Source organism: Haliotis rubra, unplaced genomic scaffold, assembly GCF_003918875.1.
Source record: "Haliotis rubra isolate DU_JTF1 unplaced genomic scaffold, ASM391887v1 Scf275, whole genome shotgun sequence".
Taxonomy (NCBI): domain Eukaryota; kingdom Metazoa; phylum Mollusca; class Gastropoda; order Lepetellida; family Haliotidae; genus Haliotis; species Haliotis rubra.
Window position 1 is genome coordinate 334131 of NW_025766836.1, and position 18544 is coordinate 352674.

General features: G+C 38.0%; 1 protein-coding gene across 1 annotated transcript in view; it reads left to right on the forward strand.

Moving 5' to 3' along the window:
• The window catches only part of LOC124280833 (protein-tyrosine sulfotransferase 1-like), a 53567-nt gene extending 39923 nt beyond the window's left edge, over positions 1-13644 (forward strand). The window contains exons 2-3 of the mRNA XM_046716816.1: positions 5605-6715; positions 12224-13644. Coding sequence (XP_046572772.1) covers positions 5910-6715; positions 12224-12539 — 1122 coding nt within the window. The 5' untranslated portion in view covers positions 5605-5909 and the 3' untranslated portion in view covers positions 12540-13644. The remainder of the gene's footprint in view (positions 1-5604; positions 6716-12223) is intronic.
• The last annotated feature ends 4900 nt before the right edge of the window (positions 13645-18544 follow it).

The following is an 18544-nucleotide window of genomic DNA, read 5'->3' on the forward strand; positions in this document are numbered from 1 at the left end:
CAGTTGTTCTGCCTTAGACATTTGTCTGTTTTAAGACTTACAACCTTGGAACAGGACTCTGGAATAAAAACAGCACCATTCCTTCGTCATTTGATTATATTCCTACCTCCGTGTATCCTTTAAAAATATTTTGGGGTTGAGGTAGCCTTGTGGTTAAAGCGTTTGCTCGTCATGCTGAAGATCTATGTTCGATTCCCTGCATGTGTTCAAAGTGTGAAGCCCTTTTCTGATGTCCCCCTGCTGTAATGTTGCTGGAATATTGCTACAAGCAACGTAAAAACTCACTCTCACTCACTCACTCACTCACTCACTCACTCACTCACTCACTCAGTGAGTGACTTGGCTACTTACTCTGGCTTGAGGGGCGGTGTGGTAGCCTAGTGGTTAACGCCGTCACGCCGAAGACCCGGGTTCGATTTCCCACATGGGTACAATGTGTGAGGCCCATTTCTGGTGTCCCCCGCCGTGATATTGCTGGAATATTGCTAAAAGCGGCATAAAACCACACTCACTCACCCACTTGAAGTAGCTAGAAGTAGAAGGTGTGTGATACCTTGCAGACAGATGTTGCAGATGTACCCAGTGTGTGTACTCGATATATTTCTAGTTCTAGTTTCTTGGTAATAAGCACATGATGTGAAGCATTTCATGACTCGTGGCTAGTGTGCCATGTCAGATGCTTGTTTCCTCATTCATGGTCCCACAATACGGTACTAAGTCAAACCACATGCTGCAAATGGGATGCAGGATCCAATAACAATGATCATACTTTGTTGGCACTATAACTACATGTTAATTTTGAAACATGTTAGCTCTATTCATGGTGGTGTGTGGCCCTGTGCACAGAGCTCAGGTCACAATTCAGTTGAAGTTAAGCAACGATTGGTGCTGACAGTACTTGGATGGGTGACCGTGTTTGGCAGCTTGACTCCTGAGAGTTTATAGGACTTCAATCCTGTCCCACGAAGAGGCATATGTGACACATGTGTTCTCACCATGGGCAATTGAGTTTGTTCAAAATTGTCTCTGTTCTCCTCGCAGCGAATGGGTACCCATTGGAATGTGTCATATGACTATCAATACCATCTAGTGCCTCACAGAGCTTGGGTTATCCAGGGTAATAATGTCCATTATGTTGCATGCACTTAGAGCATGCCCATGCAGCATGGAGTTCAGTTATTATTATCATTGTAGCAACCATAAAATTTCCTAGTCCCGTGCTGGGATTAGAACCACGGACCTTCTAATCCAAGTCGGACGCCTTGTCCACATGACCAAAGAGGTTAACCCTGTCAGCAAGCTGACAAGGTAAGGATGTCATCTGTGGGATGACTCCATGCCCTGCTACATACTCCAACGTAGCAACCATAAAATTTCCTAGTCCGTGCTGGGATTAGAACCACGGACCTTCTAATCCAAAGTCGGATGCCTTGTCCACATGACCAAAGAGGATAACCCGTCAGCAAGCTGACAAGCAAGCTGTGGGATGACGAGGTAAGTCAACATGTCATCTGTGGGATGAGACTTATTTTGCTCAAACACCCTGCTACATACTCCAATGTAGCGGCCATAAAATTTCCGAGTCCCGTGCTGGGATTCAAACCACGGACCTCCTAATTCGAAGTCGGATGCCTTGTCCACATGACCAAAGAGGTTAACCCCGTCAGCAAGCTGACAAGGTAAGGATGTCATCTGTGGGATGACTCCACGCCCTGCTACATCATTATCTACTGTAGGGCAACTTCTTCACGGTTTGGTTCTTTAAGTTTGATTAAAGCTTTAGTTAAATATTGCATCCCTTATTGTGTCTGGACTTGGCAAACCTTTAAACAATGTTATTGTCAGATATATTTTTTCCTTCGGTTTTCATCTTTTAGTAAGGTCGATGGGGTAGCCTAGTGGTTAAAGCCTTCGCTCCTCATGCCGAAGACTTGGGTTTGATTCCCCACATGGGTACAATGTGTGAACTCCATTTCTGGTATCCCCGACCGTGATATTGCTAGAATAATGCTAATAGCAGCGTAAAACTAAACTCACTCACTTATTTTTTAGTATGTGTAGTTTTTCTAAACCAGCAGTAAAACGTCTTTCCTGAGAAATTCCAGTGTATTAGTCATCAGAAGAGTACAAGCAAGAAGAAAAGTAATGAATACCATTGATTGAACTGCATATAAAGTTACTAGGTTAAAAACTCGAAAATGGTTATTCAGCATCACGCAATATTGAGCATCTGCATCTCTGATTATTGTTTATCTTTTGATATAAGATCCCCTGTGCAGCTGAAGGCTTCAGCTGTTGATGATGGTAAGCCTGTAACTTGACTAACTCAACATGACATGGGCTCAGAACTTCAAAAATCTGGTGCTAAGATATAATTATATTTAATGCATGGCATATGCCTTTAATATGTTCCATGCTTTAGAGTAATATTTAGCAATCTTTTTCATTCATTTTACAATTCTTTTTAGCAGTTTGAATTGCACAGCACCCCCAAATACCTATGGACATACATCTTAGAAAATATTGTTAATGACGTCTGCTCCCTGTACAAACAGACATAGGTGGTTATAATATTGAATGGTTTAGTCATGTGATACGTGGAATGTTGAGACATCTGTTCATTGGCTGTATCATTTACAGTGGTAATTGCATTGGAAAGTATGTATTACATCACATCTGGTTATTGTCAATACTGGGTTTTTAACCCCCCTGGCAATGTCTGTCTGTCTGTCTGTCTGTCTGTCTGATGCTGTTTGCTACTTACAGATTTTTTGCTGTTTCTATTTTTCTTATTTCTTTGGAAACAATTTGTATCATAACTGGGTGGATTTTTTTTCCGGAGCACAAAGCCAATTTTGTTCAATGTTTTTTCTGTTTCTATTGAAACAAGTTAGACTTTGCGGAAATGGAGGTAGGTGTCATCTCCAGAGCAGAACTGAAAAACTATTGAACATTTTTCATGAAAACTTTGGACATGTATTAAATAGCGGCTAAACTGAGGCCTTTTGCTATTTAGGTATTTTTAAAAAATACATTTTTTTCCTGTTTTCAGGGCAACAAGTTACAAGTTTACACATATTCTTGTGATTGTCCGGACCATATTTCTGAAATGAATAGGTATTCATTCATGAAACAGTGGTGCACACAATGACCAGGTTGCCATATTGGTACATACCTAACTTAGAAATACAAACTAACAAAGTTACAAATCCGATTCCATGGTATTGTTTTGATAGCTCAAGACTACTCTTCTATCATTACAGAAAGATTAGACAGAAATTCTCTCATCAAGTTGGGCTTAAAGTCAGATGGTTTGTGAGCTGTTGATGATTCTTGTTTACTTCACCTATGAAGATCCGGGTTAGAATAACAATTGGTCTTCAGCAACCCATGCTTGTCGTAAAAGGCGACTAACGGGATCAGGTGGTTAGGCTTGCTGACTTGGTTGACACATGTCATTGTATCCCAATTGCATAGATGGATGCTCATGTTGTTGATCACTGGATTGTCTGGTCCAGATTCGGGTATTTACAGACCACTGCCATATTGCTGGAATATTACTGAGTGTGGCGTTAAACAACAAACAATCCCAAACAAATCTTGTTTAGTCCACCTGAATCCAGTTATAATGATTCCTGTCAGCTTTCCCTTCTGTTGTGTGGCCAAAAGTGTCCAACCACCATCTTATCCTTTGCCAGTCTGTTCATATCGTCTAAGTTGGGATACAAGTATATACATTGATTTAGAGCTTTGTTACTTGCACTGGTGCAATCCAATATTACAAAGTGCAACCTAGTTATTAATATTAGTCTAACTTGCACCATGTGCAAGTCAATTTTGAGTGGGTAAACTTCTAAATAAAACATCTAAATAATTCAATAGCATATTTCTTTCATTTCTTATTGCCATAAGAGCAGTGCACTTGGAATTTGGCTGGTGCAACTAGGTTAATATGTTAGGTTGCACCTGGTGCAAGTAGGTTAACATCTCTTAAATTGAGCCCTGATATATTCTGACATGGATGTATCAATAAAGTTTTAATGTAGATATTGAATTGATTTCGATTGTTGCTTGGCATCACTCTCAGTAGATGTTAGCACATGCATCTTTCATGTATGGACTTTTAGTGGAGCATTCCAGATAACAATCGTTTCACTAGACTTTTGATGCTGAAGCCACAGTCATAAGTGTAAATGGGTTTTACAGTTTTAAGGGGCAGTTGAGTAGCCTAGTTGCTAAAGCGTTCACTCGTCGCCGAAAACCGGGTTTGATTCCCCACATGGAATCAATGCATGAAGCCCATTTCTGGTGTCCCCTGCCGTGATATTGCTGGAATATTGCTAAAAGTGACGTAAAACCCAACTTACTCAGTCAGTCAGTACAAACAAAAGCTGCTGAACGAGATACAAACTAGAAATTACTGAGTGATATTTTCTGAAAAACAATAATCTTAGTTACTGGGAATGAAAAGACTGTCGAACCTGCAGAAAACAAAAGCTGCGGGTCCGAGTGGTTTTCGGTCTAAGGACCGACGTTAATTTCAAACACTGATGTCAAGTATCTTAGTTGAGTAGCCTAGTTGTTAAAGCGTTGACTCGGCCACTTTAATTTTAAAACCAGGGTTTGATTTCCCACATGGATACAATGTGTTAAGCCCATTTCTAGTGTCCCCAGCTGTGATATTGCTGGAATATTTTTTAAAAGCGGTGTAAAACCCATTACTCACTCATTCATGACAGTTTTTACAAATCCATAGATGACTTAGATGTGAACCAAATCTCTTTTTGCACACTATACCATGAATGATATGAACATGCTTTTGTCCAAATTAAGAGAGAGAATAAATTATTATTCTGGAAATCCATCAAGGTTTTGTGAGAATCAATCTAAAGATTCAACAAAGAAATTTCAACACTTCTTTGTAGTTTTCATCAAACATGATCAGGGCTCGATTTAATGCTTTGTTACTTGCACTGGTGCAACCCAATATTACAAAGTGCAACCTATTTTTGAGTGGATAAACTTATGAATAAAACATCTAAATATTTCAAAAGCATATTTCTTTCGTTACATATTCCAATAAAAGCAGTGCAACTGGAATTTGGCAGTTGCAATTAGGTAAACATCTCTTAAATTGAACCCTGATGATCTGTTCTGTAAACTTTCAAATCTGTTTGCCCGATTTGGGGCTCTTAGCGTCTTTTCAGTAGATTTCAGTGATGTAATGTGTATCATATTTAGCTAAGGTTACTTGACCGAACATGTTTTGCTAGATTTAATTTTCAGACTTGTGGATAAAGTCACAAAATGTGGCAAAACATAATGTGACGATATCCAAACTTCAGACTCCGGAAGATCCGGGTTAAAATTGATCTTCAGTAACCCATGCTTGTCATGGGTTGGTTGATCGATGCTCTTGCTCTTGATCATTGGATTGTCTGGTCCAGCCTCTATTATTTACAGACAGCCGCCATATAGCTGGAATATTGCTGAGTGGGGCGTAAAACTAAACTCACTCACTCCAAAACTTCAGGTTAGCTATGGGGCCTCTTACTTCCATATTTTTCTGTGGTTTGTTCAGCTGATTCTTTTTTCTGCTAACAGGGAACTCTGCAGCGATGGATTGTAAAAACTGAAGCCGGCGGCCAGCTGTGTCCATATCACCCACACCTTGTCATCTGTCATCGAATTTGATTATTCTGAGGACTACTCAGAATTCGGAAGTTTGTTGTTGAACATGTGTAGCATTGTCACAAGTGTATGAGTACGGACCCTGCCACTGTCATTGTGATTTTACCAATAGCTTTAACCAGTGAAATCCTTATTTGAAAAGGGTTTTTTTCAATCTGTGATTTGGGTAGTTTTTTTAGAAAGCCATTTTTATTTTGTTTTTTGGTTTTATTGCCGTAATGAGAAGAAAACTATTGTATGGAGTTGTGTTCTGTTTGGCGGCAGTGTATATCCTTTACTATGCTCTCCCTTGTGATAATGGATCAAAAATGTTCATGGTTCCAAAGGAACCAACAAAGTTCATGTATGACAACAAACACCGTGCCATTCCTTACGACGAAAATATGGACATCATATTCATTGGCGGCATGCCAAGAAGTGGGACTACTTTAATGCGGGCACTTTTGGACGCTCATCCAGAGGTGCGATGTGGAGAAGAGACGCGGGTGGTTCCACGGATTCTTGGCATGAGGACACAGTGGGAGAAGTCTCCGACGGAGAAAAAACGGTTAGCTAATGCAGGAATCACTGGAGATGTGCTTGACTCTGCCGTGCGTTCTTTCATTCTTGAAATCATTGCCAAACACGGAGAAGCTGCCCCCCACTTGTGCAACAAGGATCCATTCACATTAAAATCTGCCATATACCTTAGTCAGTTATTCCCCCACTCTAGATACATATTGATGGTCCGGGACGGAAGAGCTGTCGTACATTCGATCATCACTCGCAAAGTCACCATATCTGGCTTTGATTTGAAGAGTTACAGAAAGTGTCTGCAGAAATGGAACCAGGCTGTTGAGTCAATGTATGGTCAGTGTTTGAGAGTGGGGCCATATCGCTGTATGCCTGTGTACTATGAACAACTTGTGCTTCATCCTGAACTGTGGATGCGGAGGATCCTCAACTTCCTGGAGCTCCCCTGGAATCAGTCGGTGCTGCATCACGAGGACTATGTCGGCAAACCAGGAGGAATCTCATTATCAAAGTAAGTACAAACTTACCATACTGTCCCAGTGGTCTTGTCACCTGCTGGTTGTGTTTGTTCTTAAACTTGTGCTTGAAAGTCAAAGCCTTGTCCTAAATATACTGTTGAACGTTGAACATTTTGGAGTTCCATGATTCAAATACTGTAGGAGATAACAAAAAGAGTTCCATTCAGAGTATGATTTAATTTTGAAAAGTCGCTGGCCAGGAGGGCTAGTTAAGTAAAAATGTTGCTAGCCCCCATCATACTTCACTGGCCCTGCAAAATATCAATATCAAAATGCATATCGGTCAAAATTGGTGTGATGTTTGGTAATTGAAGATGGTAAGTTATTGTTGCCCCATAGAAACAATATAAATCAAATAAACACACAAAAAATAAGATTTCTTTCTTCATTCCTTAAATACAGGTTGGAGAAAACACTGCTCTAATGTGCACCTCACTTCTAGTGCAATAGATAAGCTTGAAAACTAATGCCGTCATTCACAATTGTCTGATTCATCAATTTCAAATTTGTCAACATCAGACAGATTGTCTGCTTCAAAGTCAGAGGGGTGGTGGGGTAGCCTAGTGGTTAAGGCGTCTGCTCGTCATGCTGAAGACCCGGGTTCGATTTCCCACCCATTTCTGGTGTCCCCCGTCGTGATATTGCTAAAAGTGGCATAAAACCAACCTCACTCACTCCATGAAGAGTGAATGCTTTGACCATCAGAGGTTACCCTTAACTGTCGTGGGCTTAGATTTTAGAAGCTCTCTTAGCGCTAAGAGAGCTTTGAAAATCTGGGCCCTGGAGTGTGGCAAAAGATCTTGATCTGTATGAGTTCTTGTGGATAAACAAAAAAAAAAGATGAAGTCAGTTAGACGCTGTGAAAGGAATGTTAAAAAATGGGCACATTTTTAGTAATCAGTTGCAATATTTATGTTATTTGCAGTCAATACATGAAAACATTTCTGTTTCCAAAACGGCCAAACAACAGAGGTCTCCCGGTGCATTGTCTTATAGATTTCTGCCTTCCAAGAATGTGTATTTTCTTTTGGGAAAATTATAAAGTGTTTGAAAGAATTATCTTCGTTGAAGTAAAGATACAAAAATCGCAAGCTTGCTGGGGAAAATCTCACTTTAATCTGACCTTTGAATTTCTCAAAATATTTTCTCACCCAATAACCAATATTTAAAAGCGAAAAAAAACAGGTTAGAGTTTAGACGTCTTGTGGCATGCGAAACTCTGGTGCAGTCGTGTTGGTCAAGTGGTAATAAACTAACACAGGAATGTTAGACTCCCCATTGTTTGATCCCCTGTCTGTCTGTGTGAAAGGGGAGACCTAAATAGCCCCAGCTACGTGTAAAGATGGCCAAGTTGCTGTCAACAGCGTCTCCAAACATCCAAACACGACCAGACTTTGCTTCTCAAGCTGTTTTTGCATGCCTGGCTCAGCTTATGATTGCTGTACAAGCACTAGGCGTTTATCATGTTTATTGGCAATTACATTCTCATACACTATGTGGATGAAGGGCCATAACTTGATGATAAATAGTACAAGAGGGTCCTGCCCTTTTATGTTGCTGGTTAGGTGGGGAAATAATTGATGTTATAGTCCTGAATTAATTTATCAGTTTTTTTGTGTCCCCCATGTCAATGTCAAAGACCCTGCCCTACCTATTTTGATTTTCCTGAAGTATCTTCAAAGAATTTTTTCCATGTCTTCCTTTACTGCATGAAAAACATCAGATAAAGTCATTCCAAATATTCATATTTATGGAAATCATACGTAGCAATCGTTAGTGTACACAGTTGCATGAACAATTCTTATTTATAACAAAATAAATAGATGCCTTCTTTTTAATTCAACTGAATTTGAATAGAAATTTCATATTTCATATTTTGTTGAAATCTTAAGATTGAGAGCGCCAGGATAAATTTTATCTAATTCATTGTAGACATTGTCGCCTCTGACAGACACTAGTCCCTCCACAATTAAATTTGCGAGTTCAAAGTTCAGGTAGTTTTTTATCTCAGAATACATGTCAGTTTTTTTCATGTCTCCCTTTACTGCATGGAAAACATCAGATACAGTTATTCCAAATATTCATATTTATGTGAATCATATCTGCCAGTAGTTAATGTGCACAGATATATAAAATTATCATGTTTTTAAATATAAATACATAGATGCCTCCTTTCTATTTCAAATGAAAACTGAATAGAAATTTGATATTGTTGTGGAAATTTTAAGATTGTGAGTGCAATGATGAAAATGATCTAAATCATTGTAGACATAGTCACCTCAGACACCAGTCCTCTACATTTAAATTTGTGATTTCAAAGTTCAGGTAGTTTTCTCTCACAATGCATGTCACGTAGATTCTCGGCTGAAATAAAATGTGTCCTTGCCAGATTTGTTACTAATGAAGAAAGTCTTCCCCTAAAAATGCCACCTAAATACTTGACACGAGAAAGATGTTTTCAAATTTCTAACTCTGGTGTACGTTTTAGTGGCTGAAGTGAGCATCATGAGACAGATTTCTTAATTAGAACATAATTGTTTGGTAACATTTATGATGTAACTGAATATATTTAAAGACAAATTACTTGATCTTACATATTTGGATATTTTAAGGGATATTGGGGTTTTACTACCAACAAAATGAACACAGGTTTTCATTACTACTGATACAGTGATATTAGTGGGATTGAATCAATATTGAGAGTTTCGGAAAGAAATCGTTGAAATTGGAATATGCTTTCCATGAATTTAGCAAATTTTCATTTATCAGGAAATTTGATATTTTTTCGCAGTGATGTTATCAAAACATCGTAATTCTGTTGTCGATTTCCTCACAGCGATTATCCATGGTAGGAACACGTGTTCAGTGAGGCAGCCATATTGCCACAGCATTACATGGATTTAACAAACTACACAAGACATGGATTTAACAAACTACACAAAACTACACAAGACGTGAAGTTTGTTTGTTAAAGTGTAATTGTCCACACATGAAACATTTTCCACGATTTAGATTTTGTCACTATCCTAATATATATACATATATTCGTGGTTGAGGATGCAGAATTGTATAAATATCATGTGCTTTGATGATATAATTTGGAAATACTTTCAGTGGTCAGGGTTTAATCAAAGGGTTGTTTCAGCAACAGAGTTGCAAGGATTAGAAAGCAACCATTTGATTTTCAAGGGGAGGAGAGGAGGGAATTTTTTTATCAGCATTTTTTCAATGATTCTGAGTTCAATTATTTTAAAGCATAAACAGGTGCTCAATAATATTTTTGAAAATACATTAAAAAACAAGAATGATTCTTATTTCACTTTCTGGAAATTCCTTTAATTCAAGGCATATTAACAAGAATTTGTACTTTACTGAGAAAATATAATCCCAGTTATAACACATCACTAATGGTGTCTTATTTTGGGGGGAAATTTGACTATTTCGTCATGCAGATTGCTTCCCCAGTAGATGTAATAGATGTTCTCTTTTGTGGTGTTATTAATTCATGTAAAGCAGAGCTCGCTCTAAATACTCTCCTTAAACATGATTGAAGAGTTCTAGCTGGAGTTATGTGTGTTAGTGTTTAAGGGAAATGAAAACAAGGACAGATGTTGGATTGCATATTCTAATTACAACAGCGGAACTCAAGAAGGTTTTATCTTTGAGGAGAGTTCCTAGCGATAAAGACCGAGACATATGAACCAGGAACTAAGGCATAAGGCCACGATAACTTGATTATTAGATTTTCATCTAAATTATATAAAATGTCAGCAGGAGATATTTTGTTGATTTATTTTACTCTGTTCTAAGGTACAGTAACTGTCAACCAGTGGAATTTTTTTCGACTGACTATGTTTCTTGTTCTCTAGTGTTGAGTCACTTTTGTTTCTGGACATTTTATATGTACAGTAATAATAAAAATAATAAATAATTGATTTCTTAAGTGGCTAGTATCCATTGACAGGTGCTCACCAGTGTCATTTGTTCAAATGTATTGTACATACCCGGTACACAAAAACTGTTACCATCTCAGTGTATTTTCATTTCTGCTATACAGATCTGGGTTAGAATATTGCTCTTCAGTAACCCGTGCTTGTCGTAAAAGGCAGCTAACGGAATTGGATGGTCAGGCTCACTGACTTGGTTGAAAAATGTCATCGTATCCCAATTGTGTAGATCAATGCTCATGCTGTTGATCACTGGATTATCTGGTCCAGACTCAATTATTTACAGACTGCCGCCATATATCTGGAATATTGCTGAGTGTGCATTAAGCGACAAACCCACCTAATCATTGTATACTTCTGGAAACTGAGGTCTCTCACCATTTATTTCAGTGCTTTCTTTTGTGTTGAAGTTGACAATTTTTCGGGTCCCCTCCAAATTCAAATTATGCTACATCAGCGAATATCAATAACCCTAAGACCCCCTTTATTTTGAACACTGCTTTCATGTGACATTCAACCCTCAGTATCCAAAGAGATGGAGAGAAAATTTCTTATCTAATTTACCGGGGCTGAACTTGAGTTTGTTACGAAAGTATTTGTTTTTTATTAATACATTCTAGACTAAATATGCTGAAGATATTTGTTTTGGTAAGTTTCACAATAGTTTATAGTACAAAATTTTATACATAAGATATACGGCACTGTCAACTGTTCACATAACAACCACAGTTATTAGTGGGCCATTTAATGATATGTCAGCGTGCAACTTATTACACAGTGATTATGTTTACTGTGAATGGCTAGATTGTTATGTTCGTGATATTCTCATAAGTCCATGACATTCAAGAGATGTAGTTTACCATAATCACATCCAGGACCTGTCCAGTAACCTTTATTGTTCAACAAAGGGTGGAGTGAAATGGGGTTTAATGCCGTACTTAAGAATATTTCGCTCACATGACAACATGTGTGTGTGTGGCTGCTTGTACTAGCCTAGACCTAAGCTGGTTTTATAGTGCAAACTCACTGAGATACCATGCCGCAGTGAAGCATGAACATCCGACTCAGACACATTATACTGACTCCGAGCCGACCAGTCCTTGTTGTACCCATTAATGCCGAGCGCCAGGCAGGGACCAACAAGTACCATATTTTAACGTCTTTTGGTATGACGCGGTCGGGGATCAAACCCGCGACCTTCCGCTTCCTGGGCAGACGCTCTAACCACTTCTCCACGAGGTGGTCAACAAAGGGATTATTCCAAATAGATGACCTAACGAGGACAACACTACACATCTCTAAAAGTTGCAGTCTCAATGAAAATTGATAAGTATTGCCAAACACCCGGGTTCGATTCCCCACATGGGCACAATGTGTGAAGCCCATTTCTGGTGTCCCCTGCCATGATATTGCTGGAATATTGCTAGAAGCGGCGTAAAACTAAACTCACTCAATTACTCTTTCAGACCCCAACCATGATATTGCTGGAATATTGCTAAAAATGGCATAAATCTCACTCACTCACTCTCTCACTCACTCACTCTCTCTTTTCAGAACTGAGAAATCTACAGACCAAGTGATCAAGCCGGTCAATGTTGAGGCACTGACCAAGTGGGTGGGCAGCATTCCTGACGACGTTGTACGAGATATGGCCTCGGTGGCCCCCATGCTAAAGACTCTTGGTTACGATCCAGACTCCAACCCACCAGACTACGGAAAGCCAGACCCTCAAGTTTCTGACAACACGCTACATTTACAAAAGAATAAGGATCTGTGGCAAAAACGTGAAAAGGACATCTTCGACAAATTAGATGAGAGCAAAGACAAGGAGGCTAAAAATAGATATTCATCCAACTCGACTGTGCACTGATCACATGAGAACTATAAAGTATTATGAATGTATAAATGATAATGAATACTGTCTCAAAGATCATCCTTTTACAGTCAATATCTGTACACATTTTGCAGCGTTAGAAAACTTAAGAATTGAAATCAAGGTTTTCTTGTCATTACCCACATGTTAAAAGTTCAACATGTATGGGTCCAACAATTTATATGCTAGTAAGACCCCTCTGAGACCCCAACATCCCTGAACCTCTGCACACCTAGATCCCGAACTTCTGCACACCTAGACAGCTGTAGCCCTAGGTCCCTGGATCCTTGGAACCCTGGACCTGTGGACCCTAGGCCCCAAAATCATTGGACCTCTGGCCCTGTGGAAGCCTGTAAATGTATATAATTTAAGGGATCTGAAAATTCACACTTCAGATCTAAAAGGACCTAAGGATCCAAAAGTTTCAAACACAGAGGTTGAATACAAACTGTGATACAAAAGACCGTTATTTGATGTTTACATGGTATACCTGTTGGGTTTTAATCGTTAGCACAGGTGAGGTTGATGTTGGTTGTTCTATACAGAATGTTAACATGCAGGTATTGATAATATTGTGATGTATCTCTTGTATACTGATGTTTAACATTTGCTGCTAAGGATGGCATGTTAAGAGTCTATTTTGCTATGGATCATAACGTAAACAGTGTACATGATCCTTGGAACAGCTGTTTCATATTCCAGTAGAAACTCTGATAAATTGTGCAGTCCTATATTATTATTTATCACAATTATAGTGTGGAACATACATTTCATACCAGATTAAATACCCCTGTAACCAAAATTTTCCAAGAGATGACCTAAGAAACATTTGGTTATAATTTTTTCAGATTTATCTCCAGCCAACTGGAAAGACAAGGTATGATAAGGGAGTCATTTTGGATAAGGGAACTTTTAAAAGAGTGTTAGGAAACTTACTGAAAATGTTCAAGCGACTGATATTAAGAATCTTGTCTTTTCAGTCTTTGACATGCATCATTGACCAGTTGTGGCAACAGTAAATGAAAAAAGCTAGGGGTGAAACGGTATACCACGGTATTAGTAGAACTGCGGTATTTTGCCTTCGGTTCAGTAAACCATAATGCAATCCAAAAACTCTGTATTTTCGGTTTTCATATCGTCATTTTATTAACCTTTTTAAACCTTTTCCAAAATCATTTTGTCAAAATCTATGCATTTCTTTTCTTTTCTGTATTATGATCATATCTCATATACTGAACCGAAACAGACCAAACCAAAGGTCTTGTACCGCAATACGCACCGTACCATGGTAAGAGCGTACCGTTTCAACCCTAAATGCCATGGGTTTTTTTATTAAATTTAACCATGAGGAACATGGGACCTCAATATGAAATTTTCAAAGAGTGTCTACAGAATTAGCTCAGTCATTTTGGGCAAGAACTGCATTAAGTTACAACAGGACAGAACGCTCACATAAAAAAGTATTATGGCTCTTTTTTTAAAAAATCAAAACACTGGATTTAATGTCACTTTTACCAGTTGTCGAAAGTTTTCAAGTGAACAAATTCTAGCTCTCAGTTCATATGAGCTCTTTGTTGACCAGATAGCCCTAATCATACTTGTCTTTAGAAAATGAGGAATGATAAGGGTCTTTTTTGTTCCACAGGACCTGCACTATTTATGAATTGAGCCAAACATCTGAAAATTGGTATGGAAGTTATCAGACATGTTTATATGCATGTTTAGGACTCTTGACAAACAAACCGCATTGATAAGGATAAGATGGCAGGAGGCTTTTAGAAGATGGGCTAACATAAGAATTTAAATATTCAGTACAGGCAGTCATGTATTTTAAGACGTTAAGACTTATGTTTCAGTAAAAAACATTAAGTCAAGCATCTGTTTCACAATATCAAAGACTAAGACCATTTGCAGAAAAGAAAAGCAGCCATTTTGAAATCCAACATGGCTGACACAAACGTTTATGGAAAACTGGCAACATAATTTTCTTAACAGAAATGTATTTTGATTGTTTGAACATTTTTCCCAAGATTAAACCTAAAAATATATTTCCTTTACTTTAATACATTATAAAAAAATATTTTAACATAGACAAATCTTTGGCCTTAGCTAAGTTTCAAGTGAGATGTACAGAACAATAACTTCTTATGTGTCATACAGTGATAAAATGTTTAAGTCCTCCTCTGTTGAAGCCTTTTCTATGTTTTTGATCATGTTGGAAGTCCAAAACTTTGAGTATAAGAAAGGAAAAAGACAAGATGTTAGCCAACATGTCAACATGTCTAATAGATTAAATACCAGTACTTCAGAATATTCCCCAACTTTCATAATGACTCTTGCAGGGGCCATGAAAGCCCCTTATCCAATCTTGTTCATTATCTCTTTCAGGTTCCTGTGATTCTACCTTTCCCTTGAGTTTCTTTAGTGTTATAGTATTATCATGAGATAAATAGTTTATGTCCTGTTAGTATTTTGATTGTTAGACAAGACGGCATCTATGAAACTGAATGCAATTGTTATGCTTTTCTCATATACCTCAGCCTGTTGTTGAAATATGGAATTCCAATCCTGAAGTTTCTTATTGATATTTCATGTTAAAAGCAGTGTGCGAAATAGTTTCCAAATTTTGCTTGCCAGTCGGGCTAGCCTTGCCTGAAAGTTACTAGCCCACAAAATAATTCACTTGCCCGCAATTTCAATGTAGAATCTAAGCAAATGATTGCAAAAATAGATGAGAATAATATATTGTCGGCATGGGCAAGGGTTTCATCATTAAGCTGCTACTATGATAAACATTTTTATCAGGCCATAATGTTGCATGATTTAAAGTGTATTATTACTTAGCAGGTCACAGAGAGAGTGATATATTTACAAAATCACGCCATGAAAATTCACTAGCCAGTCGGGCCAGTGACTGTGGTGGGCACAATGTGTTAAGCCCATTTCTGGTGTCCCCCGCCGTGATATTGCTGGAATATTGCTAAAAGCGGCGTAAAACTAAACTCAGTCAGTCAGTGACTGTGGAGATTTACTGGCCCACATGGATTTTTACTAGCCAGGGGCAAGCAGGCCAGTGGCTATTTCGCACACTGGTTAAAAGCACCTCATGGTGTATACGCTTGTGTTCATCACGATGTATAGTGTTAAATCCTAAAATGACTGAACAGTATGCAGCTAATTTTACATGAAGGTTTTAATGTATTTAGACTCTGTTGAATTTGTTTAGCAATTGGACAGGAATATTTGAAGATTGTATTTTAAAAATGACACCATTTACATGATTATTTTAGTGACTGTAAAATTGTTATCAACATTTGACATTTTCTGGCCAGTAACCATAGAGGTAACCACGTTATGTTGAAATAACAGTTGTTCTGTCATTTAAAAATTGAGTAAGCTATTAAACCTATATAGAGTTACATTAGGTCATAAGAATGTTGATTGTCACAGTTGTTACTGACTATGAACACAGCTGTTGACCCATCCTCTATAGTCACGGTTATTATCTCTGTTCTGTGTAAGATAAATACCCTTGACCCATTTAACATTGATAAAGCTTCTGTATGCTTTGGTTTCGTAAAAGTCATAGCCCCTGCCTCGGATTTGTTAAAAGCGAACATTTATTGTTATAGATTGTATAATATCATGGGGAAGAAGCTGAACGTACATATATGAAAATTTTGGGATGGGGTGAAATTTGTACCATCGAGTATGGGTGGAAATTGTTCCTACGAATCTGGATTTCAGTCAGGTTGAAAGGATACAATGCTAAAATATCTCAAATACACTTTGAAATAACTGGTGTTTGAGATATTATAGATATTTATTGTAGAATTTTCAGAGTTTGATGGATGTTCTTCTCCACATCGATAAAAATGTAATTAAAAAATCCAAAATTTGTTTTTAAAATTTCAGAAATATTTTTGCCTGAAATGATAAAGTAAATGTGAAGGGAAATTTTCCGACACTGGTTAGTTAATCTGGGGTTTAGTAAATCTGGATCATATTACAGTGAGCACCGCTGTTTGGATTATCGGTAACTTAAGAATGTTGAGCTCACTCTATTCTGGTGTAAGGAGATCTCAGGGAATAAGCTCCTTTTTGCCACCCAAAACTTTGAATTTTCACTCACCCAAAGGATACTTTAGCAAATTGCTACTGGGCTTGTGCTCGTTTCTACCTGGGATCTGTGAGATATTTATTCTACTTGAAATTTATGAAATTGTCTTGCAAGTGACGTTTTACCACATTCTTATGTTTGTTGTTTTCAGTTTGTTACCACAAGTACTTTAAATACCAGATTATTTATTATGACACCATCTGTACGAACTTAGAACAGGGCCTACATTTTCGAAGCTCTCTTAGCGCTAAGATAGTCATAAGTGACATACATTAACATTAACTAACATCTATCTTAACGCTCAGAGAGCTTTGAAAATCTAGGCCCTGGTGCCTCTAAATAGACCAGGGTGCTGTTATACAAAACAGCCTTAGCGTTAAGACTACCTTCTGTCTATGTTAAGGTATGGGAGTTACGGTCACCTTAGCGCTAAGATTGCTTTGTACAACAGCACCCATGGCTTAGCGGTACGACTTTAATAAGTGTATAAGTGTACTGGTGGTAGGATGACAGCAGCGCTAAGATCTTTCTGTACAAGAGGACCCTGGTGGTTAGGCTCAGAGACTTGCTTCATTGCTTGTTGTCGAACCTTGATGGTTGTGACGATGTTCATATTGTCATTCATTTATCTGACCACACTCAATTATTTACAAGACCCTATATAGCTGGAATAAGGATTGGTTCAACAAAACATGAATGTTTCCTCTGAGCTTCTGATTATCCCCTGGGTTGGAGACAATAGAACCCTACCCTGACAATCTCCTATCAAAGAGTAAATAAACCTCTTGAGGTTACGGTTGAAGATCCGGGTTAGAATTGATCTTCAGCAACCCATGCTTGCCATAAGAGGCGACTAACGGATCGGGTGGTCGGGTTCACTGACTTGGTTGACACATGTCTTCATTTCCCATTGGTGTTGATCAATGCTCATGGTGTTGATCAATGCTCATGGTGTTGATCACTGGATTGTCTGGTCCAGACTTGATTATTTACAGACCGCCGCCATATAGCTGGAATATTGCTGAGTGTGGCGTGAAACAACAAACAAATACTGTTGATGAACAAAGGTTGATCTTTGACATATTAGTTGTCAGGGGTAGGTAATGGTGTGAATGTGGGAAAATCATATTTATTTTGATGTGTGTAAAATATTTTCTGGTGTGTGGGTAGTTATGAGTTGAATCAAATAACACATTGATAATGGTTTCATGTTAAGTCCATTTAATGTTCCGTGTTTTCTTGAATTTGTCCTGGATTGTCCTAGTTTACCAAAAGCTTACATGAATGGGTACTCTGTAGTGGCTGAAATCCTTTAACGTGTTAGACATGTTGAATCATCATACAGTATTGTAGACTTGGATACATATTAGATATGTTTTCTTGTGGTCAAAATATCCAGAAACTACACCCTGCTTCTCAGGAAATGATAAGATGATGGCTATACGTAAAATATGATCAACCATTATCATGATACCAACTGCATTTCCTAGATTAGGTTCAAAAGGAAGTTACTCACTGGGATATTTGGGATGCGTCGTCAGGTTGTAATTTTGAAAATTTATGTCTCAAGTGCAAATGTTATCATATTGAAATTTGCTGTGTCAGCGCAAATTGTATCTTGTCAGTATCACTAAATATCTGCATCAACTAAAGAAATGCATACCCTGCAGTTTTGTGCAGACATGAAACTCTTTCATATGAGGGCCATGAGATTACAAATCTTTTAGATAAACCATTATGGATTGGATGTCAATTCGAAAACATGGCTTATCAAGGCCTGTGGGTTTTTTAAAAGTTTCCTTTGAACAATTACCAAATTTGAATAAAGAAAGTCGTGGTAATTGATGTTACTGATGTGAATTGTTGTGTAGATGATGAATAA